This window comes from Fragaria vesca, linkage group LG7, assembly GCF_000184155.1.
Source record: "Fragaria vesca subsp. vesca linkage group LG7, FraVesHawaii_1.0, whole genome shotgun sequence".
Classification (NCBI taxonomy): Eukaryota; Viridiplantae; Streptophyta; class Magnoliopsida; order Rosales; family Rosaceae; genus Fragaria; species Fragaria vesca.
The window spans coordinates 15,562,627-15,580,295 of NC_020497.1; the positions used below are offsets into that span (position 1 = coordinate 15,562,627).

Genomic DNA, 17,669 nt, shown 5'->3' on the forward strand with positions numbered 1-17,669 from the left:
TAAACGTTTAATATATATAATTATTAGAAGTGGATCGAGTTGTTGTCATGCGTATCTAGTATATATCATTTCTGAGATGATCGATCATTGAGACTAGACATACCTAATTAGGAAATTTGTACCAATATAGGCATATAGCACCTGTACATGACAACCTATATCTACTTGGCTAACTACTAAATTCTATTCAACTTAATGGCTTGAAAAATGAGTACTACTACACAAGAATACCTGCCGAAAATACAACTAATATAGATATGTACGTCAAGGAGCATATCCAACAGTAGCTCCAGTATCCAGCCACTCTACTTCTACTCTCTACGTATCGATCACTACGTACTGTAGTACTGTTTAGTATGTACATAGTATTTGGACAGTCAATGATAGAACTTGTAAGATTAGGTACTTGTCATCACTCAATATGGCAATTCATATCTTCTAATCGATCGCGATCATTCCCCTTAGTAAGAGTCCATAGTCCTCAGTATACTCGATCACCCTACTCGCTTGGCTTATCAAATGATGCAAAAACAGTTCTTAGTTCATGCAATAGATCCGAACTCATCTAACTTTCAGAGAAATTGCTGACTTAGAAGTGATATGAATCGAATCCATGATCGCGATCAGATGTACATAGCTAGATTTCGAGTGAGAAAAATCCTTAAACAGAAGCACACAACATTATAATTTGGGGTTTGTCTACTATACATATATGTATGGTATACAAACTCAAAAAATGGTTCACTCACTTCTATTCAAAGGCATACAAAAGACATTTTGAGGGGATAAAATTATCATTTTACTATATTTAAATGCAATGATAGTCACATACTTAATTTGTATGACATGCAAATTTGTATACTAGAATTTTCTTTTATTTTGAACTTCAAACAATGACTTCTTTAGAAGGTTTACGTTTCTGTATATACAGCGTATTCAAATTCTTAAGTATCTCTATTTTTGAGTCTATAATGCTTAAATAATTGAAGTATATGCTACTGAAAATGGTGGACTTAAACTTTCAGGTACATATCTTGCTTTCTTCAAAGAAAGAGAATAGAAAAAAAATAAAAAATTGTTTCCACTTTCTACAAAAGTGATGTATCTGATAAATTAGCTAATTGTTTGCTGCCAAAAGTGAGACAACATTTATATTCTCCTAATTTTAGCAACCAACCAACTAAACACAACTAATTAAAAGTGATGATCGCTGTGGATTGGAATTGACATCGATCTCACAGCTGGTTGAGACCAGAGACTTGATTGAGACTTGAGAGTTGGGATATCGATCAATTCATGAGGAATTGGATTGTTGGTTCTTCTGGAATTCTAGCTTGAGGCACTACTCTTGGCTAGCAATAGTTAATTGATCGAGTTTGGTGAGAAACAAGTAAGCTCATGGGAAGCAAGAAAGTGATAGAAACCAGTCGACTAGTGAAAGTCCCAGAAGACTGAGTGTGACATAATTGTCACTTACAGAAGAAGGAAAATTAGGGAGACATTTTTTCCATATATTGAAATGTTCTAATAGCACATTTCTACGCCCAAGTGCCAATGTTCTTGAGTCGTCTTTTCACGTGGTCGTGGTGGAAGTAGTGGAACAAATAATGTAGATTAATTCACGCCACCATTAATTCTTGCCCGTTATGCACATTCTAATATTCTAACTTGTTCCTTAAGCATAACTCTGCAAGTCTTTGCCTTTCACCTTGATGTGGGTTTGTTAAACCCAAGCCTTTAATTTCCTCATTTTCTAAACTCGATCTTACTCATTTTACTAATTTTATTTTTCTAAATCTTCAAACAAAAATAGGAGAGCTCATTTGGTCTTGGTCACTTCATGCATATTGTATTTAGTTAGGAAGGTTCCAATATTAGGATCTCAATTAGAAGTACACAAGTCATAGAAGAATACAAATACAGACAATTTCTAGGTAGGTTGTGGTTCTATAATCAAACCCATGACAATTGAAATACTAACAGACACTTCAAAGTTCAACATATTACAATAGCCATGAGTTAAAGCATTTTTTTTTTTTAATAAATGGTTAGTGCAGCTGCTTTCAAGTCTCATTATATACGTGGTGTGTAGTAACTAAGTTTTTTTTAAATTTTTTTTATAACAAATCTCTATTAAAGTTAAAGTAAAGTAACGCCAACTAGTCAAACAAAAAGTAAAAAGTAACGAACCTACTTAGTTAGAAGTAAATAACTTATTGTCTATCGTCCTACCTTACTTAANAGTATTACTTTAAATTAAAAAGAAAACCTACCCTACCTACTCCTACTCATTATCTCACCGGACGTCTAGTAATTAATTACTACCACTCTCTCTCTCTCTCTCTCTCTCTCTCTCTAGACTGCCATCGCAGCACTCATCAAGATGTGGCCGACTCCAGCAACGTCGATATATGTCCGACGAAGGTGATGGAGGTGACTTTCGGCAACACCCTGACCTCCGGCGACCTCGCACTGCTGCAAATCCCGAATTCCACCCCAATATGAGTCGCACTGGCGACGGCGACCTCCACCTCCGTCGACATCTCCGGTGACGTCGATTACAAGCTGTCAACGTCCTCACAGATCCGATCTGACAACGATCGATGTCCACACCTCAACAACGACGACGACTCCAAGCTTTAGAGGGCGCCACTTCTGATCCGGTGTCTGTCGAAGCTGGGAAAGGATTGATAGTTGGGGTCCCGATCAACGTCATCGAGGATGGCAAGCTTTGCTGGGCGGATTGAGGACCACCACCATGCATTCTTCTCTCCTCCGTCTATGTACATGTCTGCTGCCACAACGACGTCGTCTTTAGGTCCTATCTGTTTCAAATGGCATAGCAGCCTCAGATGATGATGAGAGACGACGGAGGAGGCGGCGGGTTTATACGTTGATGCTTTGGGTGCCCAAAGCAATTTTTTGGTTTGGGCTTGGGTCCTTGACAACGGACTGGAGGTTTGGATGCCCTTATAGGCCTCACAGTAATGCTTCAACATTTTATTGGGGGTTAGTAACTATTATTGGGGTCAATAACTCGATTATGTTCCGGTATTTATTCTTTTCTATTATAATAAGCTGAAATAAGTTGGTTATTGGGGGTTAATAATTGATTATTAGGGGTCAGTAACCAAATTATTAGGGGTCAATAATTGATTATTGGGAGTCAGTAACTGATTATTAAAGGTTAGTAACACGATTATTATGGGTCAGTAACTGGTTACTAGGGGTCAATAACTAGTTACTGGGTGTCAGTAACTGGTCAATAACTAGTTACTGAGTGTCAGTAACTGGTTATTACGGGTCATTAACTAGTCAGTAACTGATTATTGAGGGTCAATAACTAGTTACAGGGGAAATTCCGGTGATCGGAGTCCGGCGGCAGGTGATCGGAGTCCGGTGAGATTCCGGCCAAGTACTCTCTCTCTCTCTCTTCTATATTCTCTCTCTATGCATGTTTTAGGGGTGAGGGTAAAATAGTCTTAAAATAATATAGTTTGTTAAGACGTTAGTAAAGATTTGTGTATTTGGGCATAAAAAATGTTATCTTATATTTGAATGGGCTAATGAAAAAGATTATCATTGGAATGGGGAATAAGGGGTTTAAATTAGTATTAAATGGGCATTTTCTCTTGTTTGAATGGCTTGCTTCATTAATACAGAAAAGATTATGATAAGTGATATGACAATGAGTCAAAAACGTTCTTCGAAAGTAAATGGTATTTTTCCTAAACTTCTCATTTGAAAAAAATAACTACATGATCCAGGGTTGGTTCAATCATGCATTGTATACAGAAAAGATTATGATAAGTACTATGGCAATGACATTCTTGAAAGTAAACAGTCTTTTTCCTAAACTTCCCATTCCAAAATGACTACATGAGTACAATAATGCTGTGATGGATTGATCATGAGGTTCACTAAAATTCATGGAATTGACCTCTTCTCCACTATTTTGTTCTGTGTACGAGTATTTATAAAAGACCAACCAACCGGCAGCAATAAACCTTGTGATCAAGCAGGCATGCCTAATGGAAGATCCAAAATCGCATTTTTGCTATGATAATCAAGTCATGAATTTGTGTGAATATTTGTTCCACTAATAGATTCATACTGTTTCAGATACTGCTTAAAGGTTTTGATTTACCACAAGAGACTCTTTGCCTAGCAACCAGCCTACCCTACCACCCTTTGCATGACAAAGTCGAAAATGGTCTAGGAAACCTTTATTCATGGCTATATGAAATTCGTAATAAACTGTAGAGGGCAAGGATTTCTTGTATGAACATGAAGCTCTATAAAGTATAAACATCATTTTATACAAGACCTTCAGCTCTCACTATTGTGTTCGCAATTCCCTAAAATTTGGAGCATCAACATTATGAAAAAAAAAAATCCAGAGGACTCCAATCTCAGTAATTATTCCATTGCCTTCCTTCCTAGAAGGAACAAATGACAATTTCACTACAATGACAAGATGGTGATACCATACAAATCAGTTCTGTTTGCTACAACTCTATCACTATACAGTAAAGCCACAATCGCACCAGAAAAATGATGCTGAGATTTTCAAGAAATGAGCAGGTGATGCTGTTTTGGAGGAATCAATCAGGAACCCAATGAATCTGAACCAATAAAACCACTACAATCTGCATTCATTGCTGATATGCATATATGAAGTTCAGTGTTATCTTTCATCTCCTCGATGAGTCACTATTTTCTGATTTATCCAAAGGGGAATGGAGATGGGTGTCTGACAGTTGAGAATTACTGATCAATAGTTCCATACCAGTACTGGTAGCACCCTTTAACCCCATGAGGCCACCCCAGGACAATGTTCCCTTTGTTCCAGCAGTATCAATGACTTTATAACAAACCAGTTCCAAGCTGTCAATGCAGAGCTTAGCAGCAACCAAATGGTTTGAATCAATAAAGCCAGTAGAATCTGTATGTGATTGCTGATATGCATATATGAAGTTTATAACATTCCGCCCCTCATTAACAGATCCTAAAAACAAGATTTCATTTCTGGTAAAGGCTTTCGCTCCTCGATCACACTGGTTTGTCAACATGAAGCCCCGGTCAACAAGCACGGATCAAAGCGAGGTTTTAGATGGATCTCGACAGGATCGACTGGTGGAATCGAGTCATAAGCAAATAGCATCTTCCAATACCCGGGAGTTGCATATCTCCATTTACTCCAGGGGCAATGGAGATTGGAAGTCAGGCAGTTGAGAATTAGTGTTACTCTTCAATGCTGGTAATGGACTCATGCTTTTAACCCCAGGAGGCGAGGACTATATTTCCTTTGTACCAGCAACCTTTTGACTAGTCCAAAATCTAGGCATGAAGACGATACTTATATGTATGCACTGACAATGTTGAGATACAACACACACACAAAAAGAAAAAGAATTTCCAAGTATATGCATAAATATATCACCGCTGTAACTTATATTTATGTACTCAGCTGCTACTTACCACCTCAGGAGATCCAAAGTACATATAGTTAGCTGGCATAACATGTATGCCCCAGCCCTAGGTGCACCAAGTTCTGCAGACCACCTGACACGAGATAATTACATCTTAACTCCACATGAACAAAATAAATTAGATGTTAACCTTTACTCAAATCCACAAGAAAAAAGTGACCAATGTCTTACTTGATAGCAGCTTTTAGGAATGATGAGCATCCTTCAACACATGTTTTTGCTGTACTGGACTCGTGGTCGTCACCCCAAGAGGCGAGACTATATTCCCTTGTTCCAGCAACCTATTGACTACCTCCATTATCAAGGACATTGTGAAAGATAACCCAAGTTGCCACTACAGCCTAACAACCTTTGATGTGCGTTTTCGCCTTTTAATCAAACCTTCCATTACATGTATATAAACATCTTTAGTTAAAGTGATACCTTTCTGCTTCGACTCTCGCAAAATGTTGATTGCATCCTTGTATTTACCTTGCATACACAACTGACTGATCTGGTCTGAATAAGCTAGTGAGGTTGAATCAGATTCTACTGAAGATTCACAGGTCACCCCATCTGGTCCCTTGTCTAATTTAAAGGACCAATCCTGTAAGTTCCCCATTTCAACCATTTTTGATATAAACTCTTCTGCTTCCTTAACATTACCAGTATCAGTAAATGCATCAAGAATGGCACTATATGTATACCGGTCAGGAGCTAATTTCTTTTCTTTCATGTCAGCATAAAGACCAAAAACATCATCAAACCTCCTTTCTTTGCAAAGGCCGGAGATCAATATGTTGTATGTAACTGCATCGACGTCCTTTCCTTTAGAAATCCAGGTGTTAAAAAGCTTAAGAGCTTTTTCTAACATACCCTGACTGCACAGTCCAGAAAGAAGAATATTACATGTAAAGACATCCGGTGTCAATGATATCTCAACCATTTTGTTGTGCAACTGGATTGCTTTCTCAACCTGACCCTCATGGCAATAGCCATGAATTATCGTGTTGTATGTAGTTTCATCAGGGACTAGACCCGTTGTTACAAGCTCGTTCAACTTGTCAAATGCTTGATCGGTTTTCCCACACTGGCATAGTCCTCTAATTATAGAATTGTAAGTGACAATGCTAGGAAGGACCTGTTTCTCCTTCATCTCTTTCCAAAGCTCCAAAGCCTTGTCTGGATTTTCGTTCTTAAAGCATCCCATGATCAGAGTTCCATAGGTCACCTCATCAAGTATATAACCCCTCTCAACCGAAGTATGAAACAATGTAAATGCCTTGTCTAGCTTCTTCTGACTGCAAAATGTGTGAAGAATGGTATTGAGGGTGTAAGTGTCCATATTCAAACCTTTCCTACCCATCTCATCCATCATAGTAAACGCTTCTTTCATTTTCCCTGCTTTGCAATACCCACTAATCAAAGTATTGTAAGTGACACAAGAAGGAGCAAACCCATCTTCCTTCATTTTCCTGATAGTTTCACTTGCTTCGTCCATCTTCCCTTCCTTACAATACCACTTCACCATTATATTATGAGTAACTTCATTTGCCCTCACTCCCCGTTCACCCATCTCCTCAAGCAACTCCAACGCCTTGTATTCATCATCCCACTCAAAACACCCATCAATCAACGTATTATACGTGACAACATCCGGCACCAGCTTCAACTTCTCCATCTCATCCCTCACCCTCATCGCCTCCTTAATCCTCCCGGCTCCACAAAACCCACTAACCAACATATTATACGTCCAAACATCCGGCAACAACTCATTCTGCCTCATCAACTCCACCACCTGCCTAGCCTCCTCCAACATTCCCAACTTACAATACCCAAAAACCAAAATATTATACGTGTTCCTACTCGGCAACACCCCTCTCATCCTCATTTCCATTAACAAATCCCTCGCCTCACTCAACTGCCCCTTCTTACACAACCAATCCAAAACCGTATTATAGCTCACACTATCCGCAACACATCCAAACTCACTCATCTTACTCAGCAACTCAACCGCATCCCTAAACTTATTCTCCAAGCAATCCGCATATATCAACACATTAAAAGTCCTAGTATTAACACCAACACCTAACCGAATCGCATCCCTAACTATCTCCCTACACAATGCGATAGAATGAGAGGTGTTACATCTCACGAGAGCCATAATCAAACTATTACAGGTGAGCACATTCGGCCGGTACCGCAGCTTCTTCATCTTGGTGAAGAGCTGCGCGGCGAGGTGCGCCTTGCCGACGTGGAGGTAGGCGCCGATGGAGGTGTCGAGGAGGGCCTTGGAGCGGCTGGGGACGGCGGCGTCGGGGCGGAGGAGGAGGCGGTGGAGGCGGTTGTGGTTATCGGAGGAGATGAAATTGACGAGGAGGGTTTTGGCGTCGGAGAATTTGTTGTGGGAGAAGAGAGAGGGGAGGAGGGTGAGGAGGGGGCGAGGGGTTTGGGAGAGGAGGGGGAGGTGGGAGTGGGCCCAGTGGAAGAAGGAGAGGAGTGTGGTGGGGTTGGAGGCTAGGGTTTTGGAGCGGAGGAGAGAGAGGAGGAGGGGCTCGGTCAGGTGGGGAATGTAGGGTTTGAGGGATTGGAGGTTTGGGGGTTTGGTGGTGGTTAGGAGGTTGGTGATGGTTTCGAGGAGTTGGGGTTGGTCTGGAGGTTTTGGGTTGGTCATAGCAGAAATGGGGTCTGAGAATGACTGGGAGAGTTTCAGAGGTTGAAGAAGAAGAAGGTTTAGGTTTTTAGTGAGGGGGTGAAACGCAGCGTTTTGGTTTGTGTTTGGATTTAAACGGCGTCGTTTTGGGGATCGGTTATGGAGGTTTGTTATAACTTAGGAGGTGAGAGAGGGAATAGATTTTTGTGGAGGAAAGAAAATAGAGATGGAGGTGAAGAGTGTGAAGCTGAAGGCGATTGAAGCGACGCCGGAGACTTTTGGGGAGTACGGTCAGGTTGTGGAGGCGTCGCCGGACGGCGATGAGTTTGGTCCTCGGGATGCTCAGCTGGACCTTAGCCGTGGAATTCCCAGGTAACCAAAATAAACTGTTATTGAGGACATGGGTAGGTGGAATTTTATTTTAGATTCAATTTCATGAAGTTTTCTCATTTCAGCATATCTGGACGTGTCGTAGTTTACAGTTTACGATCTAACAACATAACATGTTAAATTATCGAGGTTTAATCAATTTCAGTTTACAATCTAACAACATAACATATTAGATTGTCAGAGCTTAATTAGTTTCGGTGTTTGTACATGTTGGGTAGGTTCTATATTATGCATCTTGAAGATCGACCGCTGAAGTTTACGAACATTACTCACCATGCCAGCGTCACGCAGTGTCTTGGGGCTATTGGCGGCCATGTTTGGTATCTCGGAATTGCTAAGGCTTCGATTGTGGATGAAAAGGGTGACAATCTGGTGAAGTCTAGATGTGCTTCTGGTCATTACTATGTGCCTCCTTCTGTCGAGGATGTTCGCGTTTTTAAGATCACAGGCAGCAAATTTCTCAAGCTTAACCGGGGGACATGGCACGCAGGGCCTTTGTTCAGGGCAGAGAGTATGGATTTTTACAATTTGGAGCTCAGCAATACCAATGTGAGCTTATGCCTTTCGTTAACTTCTTTAAACCAAGTCTGGGTTTTGGGTTTAGAATGCAAATTGACATGGCCAGTTCTCATTGCAGGTGGTTGATCACACATTACATGACTTCGTGAAGGAAAATGGAGTGGAGTTTGTAATAGATGAGTAGCTGTAATTTTCTGGTTCTGGTTCCAACTTCTGAACTTGTTTCAGATGCTGTGTATCTTGAAGTATAAACTTGCTGAAGATCGCAATCTGCTAAAAATAAATTTCTTCCTTGGACTAATAATATCATGTAGTTACTTCCATTGTTGTCGGAATTACCCAGTTGAGCAAAGCTGTAAAGACTTGTCAAACCAGTGGGAAAGTTGATGAGTTCATCTTCTATCCTAGCATTAAGTTTTAGGAATTCATAACCAATATAGACAAAGTGGAGGACAAAATACATTGTGGAAGTTATTTCTATAAATTCTTATGAAATGGTACATACAGAAATGAATGTCTATCTTCCTAGTTGAAGACCATAATGTTACAACATCAACAAACACTACGAATTCAGCGGAAAAAATAATAATGAACACTATGAAACAACGGTTCTACAGTGTCGAGTACATATAAGTGCTCTGTTTCAACACACGATAACAGTAGCCTGGTGGATCTGGTAAGGTTGCAAGAGCTTGAACAGTTGAACTTCCATCGCATCACTAATCACCTCCCATCATCTGCAAGTAATAGGATCCACAAACCAAATAAGCAAATCATATCAGGAATCATTTATTTTCTTTCATGAATAATCTTCTGAATGAGTAATTTTCCAAGTTGTCAGACCAAATTACAATTAACAAACAATCATGCACCAGATTTCAAGTAGCTTAATAGGTAAAATAACAGCAGTAAATGCATAAGCACCTTGAAGATCTCCCCAAACATTCCCATCCCTTGTAGAGGATTTCTCCGCCTTACTCCATAAAACTTCTCTGCAATTTCATCTAGCAACTGAACCATAACATTTTGTTAGAATACCCTCCTACTTGAACGCTTTATCCAAGAATACAGGAGAAAGCATGACCTAGTGAGTGAGACAATTTCATATCGAAATAGAAGAAGATGCCAAATGCTCTAACACGCAGCACAATTACACACCTCGTGAAAACTAGGCTCTCTGTCTAAGCTTGATTTGAAATTCGATCTCAACATATTAAAAATAGGAAAAGCATCTCGCAGCATCCTGCATTCAGAACAATATTAAGAGTGAATCAATCTACCATCCTCATGGCACAGAGAGTAATAATACATGTTCCTTGTTTTAATCTCATCAACTCATAATAACTTATTCTAGGTAGCCTTAGGAATATAAATCATTCTATAAAGAGGGGGAAAAGTTTGTTTAACTGATCGTAAGGGAAAAGGGAAAGGTGAACGTACGTTTCCAAAAGAAAATTAATGAACTGCATCAAATCAGATTTAGGAAATTCAAGCTGCTTAGCTTCTACTTGCATTTTTATCTCATCCATGAGAACATTGGCATCTCTCAGATTACCTAAAGCCAAATACCTATAAGAACAAGACAAAAATATTAGCACTACAATAAGGATACCTATAAAATTGAACATAAGAAAATTGCAGTATATTCATCAAGGACCTCCTTAAATTTCGAGTTTACACAAATATATTTTTATTAAATGAGGGAATGACAGGTATCTGTTTGATAAAACAAAATGGCCAGATCAAAAACAATCTTATTCATATTTTACATACACTGGATACCTGCTTAAGTTTTCACATGACTATTTCAACTATGTAGAAACTACCATCAAAATTTTAAAGAGGCACTTCAAACTTTTCACAGTAATCAATGATTAGCTAAAAGTTAATTGGTGAAGGAGTAATTAAATCCCAAAATAGCATCTACTTTCACCGACTTAGACTTGAAGAAGGGCATCTTTCTCATTTCGTAAGCCTAAAGTTGAGGCTGAAAAGAGTTGATACTTTCAGAACCATACAAGTACACAGTACAGTTACAAATAACAAAAATCCATAATATGAGAGATTAGTGCCCTTACCATGGACTTAAGGATTGAAGCTACATTAAAGTTTTTTTACTCAGGTAAATCAAAAATATCGATGGGAACAATAAATACATCATAAAACCACGTAGATTATATGTATCTTACATTAAAACTGCCCTTGCAATGGCCACATCATCTTCCCCTGGATAACACTGCATAGTCAAAAGGTATGATTACCTTATAATCCAGAAAAAAAGGGGTACCAAACGGAAAGACTGCACTGGACAGGATTAAGTTCAACAAATCAATAACTATGTTTTGCTCGGTAAAGACGTATCTAATGTCGAGTGTTTGGACTATCATTACAAATATGAAATTTGAAGAAATTCCAGATTTGTATCAGAGAAGACATTCCCATATGTAATTTCACATTACAAAAAACAATAAAAAGTTAAAAACACAACATATAATATACATTTCAGTACCAGAATAACAAAAGCATTCCAATTTTTAAAATTTAATATTAAGTAATCATTTAACATCTATTGAACAAAGAACTTATGACAATGAGTTCATTCATCTTATAGCATATCTCTTTTCTAAGAATTCGTGATATATCAAGTTAATAGGGAAGAAACGCTAACCTTGCCCATGAAATGTACTAAAGTAGAAGCAAATTCTTTCGGGTTGTTTCCTCTGACAAAATGTTGTGCGACTCTAACCATGTCCTGCAAAGCAGTCGAGCAGAATATTGGTGTTCATAATGCAATCATAAAAGGAGCCAAGAGTACTCAAAGCAATAATATGGGATCTTTTCTTTTCCATGTTCCAAGTTTAAAGCACATTAATACACAATATAAGAATAGTTTATACAGCATGAAAGAACCAGGATAAAGAAATCAAATCAACATATCTTTCAAAATCAAAATTACACCAAAATCTAGGCATGAAGAGGATACTTGAGATGTATGCACTGAAATTGTTGAGATACAACAAACACACACACACACACACAGAAAAGAAAAGGAATTCCCAAGTATATACATAAATATATCATCGTTGTAACTAATTTATGAACTCAGCCGGTACCTACCACCTCAGGAGATTCAAAGTACATATAGTTAGCTAGCATAACATGTATTTCTGGAGCCCCAGCCCTAGGTGCACCAAACTCCGCAGACCACCTGGCACGACAGAACAACATCTTAACACCACATGAACAGAATAAATTGATGTAAACCTTTACTCAAATCAGGAACAAGAAAAAACTGATCAATGCCTCACTTGATAGCAGCTTTTAGGAATGATGAGCATCCTTCAACACATGTTTTTGCTGTTCCCAGTGTTTCAGAAAGTCGTTGCATGTCATCATCTAAATCCCCTAACTGTTGTGGCACAGGTATCTTAGGAAATTGTTTATAAATTTTCCTGACACGAACTAACAAAAATAAGTTTGTCATAATCCGGCGAAAGATATGAACGAACTACAATTTCAAATTATCAGAATAGAACATCCATACAAATAGTGCCTAATAGAAGAAACAAGTGATCAGCCAAGAGAAAGTTGAAGAACATTTGCTATCACTACAAAAGGTAAGAAAAAGCAACAGAGAATCAATCAAGCATTCAATTGACATCATAAGGTAACAACTGACCGAGGGTTTCATCGTTATAAGGGAATTTCCCTTTGACAAGTGTCTCCACAAACAAAGAAGCTAATTCTGCTCCACATGTAACCTGAAATTTGTTTCCCCAAATACAGCATCAATACCAAGATTTCATATAGGAAAATTCATGCTACGTTTTCTGAATGTAATGTCGTAACACTTGAATAAAATTTAACCAGTACACAGCATGACACATATTTGGTATTCTTTACTGAAAGCTCAATTATGAAGATTCAAGGTTAAATCATATAATCTACTAAGGAAGTGATCCTATAAGTAGAACTAGGAGAGCGTAACCTGCCCATGTTTCAACTGGATGCATGCACCCGACTCAAGTATATCCAAAGCCTCAGGATACCTCTGAGCCGCTACATATCTGCGAAAAAAAACAAGCATATACTATGAACATTGCCTATCCAAAATGCACTTGTAAACTGCTCAGACTTCAGTCCAATACACATAACACTAACCTCGCTGTAATCGATTTGAACAGCTGCTGAGCTCCATAGTAGTTACCTTCCTCCACAACTTTCTCAAATTTCTCAATTTGCTGCACAACAAAAATCTCAATCAAATCTTTCCTCAATTGAATCGATCAAAGTCAGGCCGCATTATTTATCACATTTTAGCACAAAAAAGAAAGAAAAACAATCAAAATTATTTTCTTCATGGAAATTACTCTAATTCAGAAACCAAAACGCTAATCCTGATCATCATATCCATCGCAAATCACGAACTCCAAATCCAAAACAACATTAGTTTCTCTAAATCTACACGATTCTGAAATTCGGAGAATCAAAACCGAGAGAAAAGCTGAGCAAAGATTCAATCGAGTATAGGAAATTCGAATTGAAGGTCCGGATTACCTCTTGAGCTGGAGGCAGTGTGCCTCGTTTGGCTCTCTCCTTCGACATGCTCTCGTAACTTTCTGGGTTTGCCGAGTTAAAAATTTCACAGAGAGATTATTGTAGAGTTGCAGAGCTCCAAGTAAATCATAATAGTTAAACTTTAATGGGCCCCATACTCGTTTACCCGATTACCCGGAAAATTCTGGCGGGTCGGGTATTTAAGAAAGCTGGGACCTTTTTAACAGACAAAACCCATATATAGCCCAAGCACGCCCAACAAGGATCAAATTGCCGCCACCGGAGTAGTCTCCGATCTCCAAATACTACGCCGGCTTCTTTTCAGGTGAATTGGATTATGGGTTTTCGAGGGTTTTGGAGGGTAGTAATGTTTGAGTGTGCTTTTGGGTTTGCACACCAGGTGTTTGTGAAAATTGCTGAGTGGAAATCATGTGCTTTCAAATTTTACGTGATGTTGTTTACTAGGTTCATTGTGGTTGAACTGTTGGAACCTGGGCTCTAGTCAAGTTTCAATCTTGTTTCACTTGCACCCAGAATCCTTTTCGAATCGAGCTCTTGAATTTCATATAGTAGTTGTATGCATATATATAGGTTGTATTGAGCTAATAGTTCTGCTTCTTCTGTTGTTGAATTTGAACTCATTCGTATTAGTGTGAATTAGTTTCGGTATGTCTGTTGTTACCGTGGAGTTTCTGGCTTATGAGTTTGCCTTTTTATGATGGGGAACCACTCAATTGGTGATGCAGGGTGGAGAGATAGAGAAAGGTTGTAATAAGCAAGAGGGTTTTGATTGGAAATGAGTGCTGAAGCTTTGCAGGTTGCTAAGGCATACCGCCACCTTCTCAAAGCTGTGAAGAACCACGTTGCGAAAGAAGAGGCTAAGCGGCATTTTAGAGATTATGTGACTGAAGAATTTAGGAACAACGGCAAACTGTTGGATCTCTCTGCCATCCAGCAGAAGATTAAGCTTGCCCGTGATTACACTTTTCTTCTCAACAGTGTGCATCATCACAAGGTATTGCTTTTATTCGTTGCAACAAAGTAAACTGTGATGTCTCTTTATATTGGTTTGGTTGCTTGTTTTCCTTTCAATAAATCAAATTCTAATCTTTTGTATTCTATTTACTGGGTTTACAGCAAGAGGCATGGAAAAGTTAAATCCTCTATTTACATGAAACAATGGTAAACTAATGAAATAGAACTGGATGAATATCAAAACAGTTACATTTGTGATGGTACAAATATGTTTTCTCAGGAATCTTATTCATGCTGAGTAATAGTGTGCCAGCCTCTGTCAACTGTGTGACTACTTACTAGCGTCTAGTAGTTTTTCTTCCTTTAAATTTTTCTGCCTAAGAGATTGTATCAGAAGTTCTCTTTATCTTCAACAAGCCTCTGATTCTATAAATGTTTGCAGGACCTATTGTTCTCTTACAACATAGCTGTGGACAGATCAAATGAAATGAAAAGAGTACTTGGAAAGTCGGCTGCAAGTGTTGGTCTTCAACTTCCGGAGGTTTACCAACCTTGATATTTGGCTTGGTATCCTCTGTTCCATTGTATTTCAGCAGAAAATATGCCTCCGCCCAACTAGGTACGCTGGGGAACAAATTTCTACTCATGAACTAGTGTTCTTTGCTGCCAACAACTGCAAGGAACAATCATTTTGAGTACTTATCTATTCTGACAAAAATAAGCTCTTTTTTAGGAGTTCTATTTATTGTCTGTACTCCGTATGCTTTCCTAAAACTGATAAAGCTCCTTCAGTTTAAAATGTGCTCTAAAATGTGTTACTAGTTTTTTCTTTTTCTTTTTCTTTTCTGCTGCGCTACAGATTATGCAATTTCATCAATAAAAATTTATAAGCAATTCAGATGTTACAGAAAAGGTCGGTTTCGCCACATAAACAAGCAAATGGGGATGTACCCTTGTACTTATAATTTTGGTGTATCCATGAATCATGCAATCTCAAAGCTAAGAAAACATTTTACCATAAAAAAGAATAATGCTAAGAAAACATAAGCATGACTGATCCCAGTGCAGCAGAAGCTTTCCCGTTAAGTAAATAAGAATGCTTTACCTTATACTAATCCGAACTCCAGAAGAGCTATGTACAAAACATTACCCTAACCGAACTCCAGTAAGAGTTATGTACACAATTACCCTAAAGCCTCTGTCAAGCCCCAGCAGATTTTGACAGAAGTAAATGTAGCTGAGAATGAGGGATGTCTGCGAAACACCACGCTTCATCATTTGCTCGTTTAAAACCATCTAGAGGAGTCACAGAAGCTGCACACCAACTTTCTTTACAGCAGACCAACTATCTTTACAGCTAGCAGACATCAAAAACCTACTGATTTACTACCTTTGTCTGCTGCAATGTCCAGGCAACAGGAATTTATACTACTCTGCATTCTCCAAGAGATAGGCTGGGAGATGAACAGCTGAGTAGGAATGAGGAATAGGGCCCATTTTCCCAATGATTTCCTTGAATGTGTATTCTTCTGGGAGCATATCAAACAAATCCTTTCCCTTGCAGATTACATCCTGAATTCTTCTAGGGTTCAAATACTCTTTATATCTGATACGATCATTGTGACTGTATGCCTTCATCTTAAATATGAACTCACTGATTCGGCGAAAACAAAAGCTACAATGCCACCCTGCATCTGCCAGGATATCATCTGTCTGGCGGAAGTGAGCATATTTGGTCACATTCTCTTGATACCTATGTACTGAGGCCCTCCAACTCTTGTTGTCCACAAGAAACTCAAAGGAGTAAAGATAGTTCTTGAGCCGGAGATGAAGCACTTGAGGAATATCATCGCACCACCTCAGGAGGTTGATAGTGTGTCTGCTTGGAATCTCATCAACATCAGACATGATCAACAAATCGTCGTCGGAAATACCAGCTTCTTCTTGAAGAAGAAAGTCCAATGCTCTTCTCTGATACGCCTCTTCCACAAATGGGTTTGCTCCTTTCTTGGATGTTCTTCCAACCCTCCCATAAACCAACCGGGGTTCGACAAAGTCGAACACATCCCTATTTCTTGCAAAGTACAGCGGTTTGGTGATGCCAGAAAACGTAGAATTTGACTCCAGGAGAACAAATTTGATTACATAAGGAAAGAGCTCTTTCCATCGTAGTGTAAGCATGTCGATCTCATTACTGAACAACACAGCATCATAGACACGTCTAGGGTACTCACGGATGCCCCAACCGTGAAGTCTGCAGAGGTGAGACATGGGCACATTTTCATGATAATAGTGTGGGATTTCATGGAAGGGTTTAGGTGCTGATTCCCATAATGGCCGCAACAAGTATGAGACCTTCTGTCCATGCGCATATATGCCAAAGATGCATGTTGGGATAAGGAAAATGAGAACGATGAGAACTCTTATATCAAACCCTCGGAGAATGCAGCCAACTCTCGACATGATTGATAAGCTTCCTGATTCATCAGCGCAGTAATCGTCAGTCTTCTTAGAGCAGTAAGGACCTCCTCCTTCACTCTTCATCATCGTTTACCACAGTGCTCAAAGCACAAACCGGATTCTGGCGGCAGATTCAGTTCTCTCGAGATGTCTAATGAGAATGAAACTCTCTGAGGCGCCCCTTTTGTAAGGGACTAATGCTGAATCCATTTCCCTCTGTGAAACGGAGAGAGAATAGTGACGAATTCGAAACTCTTTAGGTTAGGTTAGGATTTCTTTTTCCTTGAGTGACAAGTTCGAAACTCGTTAGGTTAGGGTTTTTTTTTTATATTTTATTTATTTATTCTTATTTTTTAAGAGTTTAGGGTTCGAAAACAAAAAGAAAAAGAAACCCTAACCTAAAGAGTTTAGGGTTCTTCAGAAAAAAATAAAAAATAAATTATGAAATGAATCCGGAACAAAGTTTTCTGAAAAAATAGACAGTGACTAGTATACATATCACTGAAAGAAATCAGAAAATGAAACTAACAAACAAAGAAAATATCAAAAATAATTGTAACAAAAAAAATATATTACAAAAAATGGCCTCTAAGACAATTAATATGAATAATATAATAAAGAGGAAGAAGCTTGGCGTTTTTTTT

The 17,669-nt window shown here is 38.7% G+C and overlaps 4 protein-coding genes and 1 pseudogene across 4 annotated transcripts; 2 read left to right on the forward strand and 3 right to left on the reverse strand.

Annotated features, from left to right (window-relative positions):
• Positions 1 to 4,401: 4,401 nt before the first annotated feature.
• Positions 4,402 to 8,118, reverse strand: LOC101306756 (pentatricopeptide repeat-containing protein At2g16880-like). Its single transcript, XM_004307368.1, has 2 exons — positions 5,664 to 8,118; positions 4,402 to 5,565 (listed from the first exon to the last, which is right to left on the reverse strand). Exon 1 carries the CDS (start codon positions 7,684 to 7,686, stop codon positions 5,827 to 5,829), a length of 1,860 nt encoding a protein of 619 aa, XP_004307416.1. The 5' UTR covers positions 7,687 to 8,118; the 3' UTR covers positions 4,402 to 5,565; positions 5,664 to 5,826.
• Positions 8,119 to 8,336: 218 nt separating this feature from the next.
• Positions 8,337 to 9,337, forward strand: LOC101307338. The gene is made up of 3 exons (XM_004307370.1): positions 8,337 to 8,496; positions 8,733 to 9,063; positions 9,152 to 9,337. The coding sequence occupies exons 1-3, from the start codon at positions 8,351 to 8,353 to the stop codon at positions 9,215 to 9,217; spliced, it is 543 nt and encodes a 180-aa protein (XP_004307418.1). The 5' UTR covers positions 8,337 to 8,350; the 3' UTR covers positions 9,218 to 9,337.
• A 146-nt stretch (positions 9,338 to 9,483) lies between these two features.
• LOC101307050 (Golgi to ER traffic protein 4 homolog) lies at positions 9,484 to 13,706 on the reverse strand. Its single transcript, XM_004307369.1, has 12 exons — positions 13,591 to 13,706; positions 13,195 to 13,274; positions 13,022 to 13,100; positions 12,713 to 12,794; positions 12,342 to 12,495; positions 12,151 to 12,241; positions 11,702 to 11,785; positions 11,223 to 11,269; positions 10,474 to 10,602; positions 10,192 to 10,276; positions 9,958 to 10,044; positions 9,484 to 9,770 (listed from the first exon to the last, which is right to left on the reverse strand). The coding sequence occupies exons 1-12, from the start codon at positions 13,636 to 13,638 to the stop codon at positions 9,753 to 9,755; spliced, it is 984 nt and encodes a 327-aa protein (XP_004307417.1). The 5' UTR covers positions 13,639 to 13,706; the 3' UTR covers positions 9,484 to 9,752.
• A 135-nt stretch (positions 13,707 to 13,841) lies between these two features.
• On the forward strand, positions 13,842 to 15,384 carry LOC101307627. The gene is made up of 3 exons (XM_004307371.1): positions 13,842 to 13,915; positions 14,337 to 14,605; positions 15,008 to 15,384. The coding sequence occupies exons 2-3, from the start codon at positions 14,387 to 14,389 to the stop codon at positions 15,119 to 15,121; spliced, it is 333 nt and encodes a 110-aa protein (XP_004307419.1). The 5' UTR covers positions 13,842 to 13,915; positions 14,337 to 14,386; the 3' UTR covers positions 15,122 to 15,384.
• A 567-nt stretch (positions 15,385 to 15,951) lies between these two features.
• Positions 15,952 to 17,112, reverse strand: LOC101301624 (annotated as a pseudogene).
• Positions 17,113 to 17,669: the final 557 nt, after the last annotated feature.

Coding starts and splice junctions, on each gene's coding strand:
- LOC101306756 (XM_004307368.1), bottom strand. CDS start 7,686: ATGAAGAAGCTGCGGTACCGGCCGAATGTGCTCACCTGTAATAGTTTG.
- LOC101307338 (XM_004307370.1), top strand. CDS start 8,351: ATGGAGGTGAAGAGTGTGAAGCTGAAGGCGATTGAAGCGACGCCGGAG. Junction 8,497..8,732: donor CTTAGCCGTGGAATTCCCAG/GTAACCAAAATA, acceptor CATGTTGGGTAG/GTTCTATATTATGCATCTTG. Junction 9,064..9,151: donor TGGAGCTCAGCAATACCAAT/GTGAGCTTATGC, acceptor TTCTCATTGCAG/GTGGTTGATCACACATTACA.
- LOC101307050 (XM_004307369.1), bottom strand. CDS start 13,638: ATGTCGAAGGAGAGAGCCAAACGAGGCACACTGCCTCCAGCTCAAGAG. Junction 12,496..12,712: donor TTATAACGATGAAACCCTCG/GTCAGTTGTTAC, acceptor TATTTTTGTTAG/TTCGTGTCAGGAAAATTTAT. Junction 11,270..11,701: donor TAGTACATTTCATGGGCAAG/GTTAGCGTTTCT, acceptor TTGACTATGCAG/TGTTATCCAGGGGAAGATGA.
- LOC101307627 (XM_004307371.1), top strand. CDS start 14,387: ATGAGTGCTGAAGCTTTGCAGGTTGCTAAGGCATACCGCCACCTTCTC. Junction 14,606..15,007: donor ACAGTGTGCATCATCACAAG/GTATTGCTTTTA, acceptor AAATGTTTGCAG/GACCTATTGTTCTCTTACAA.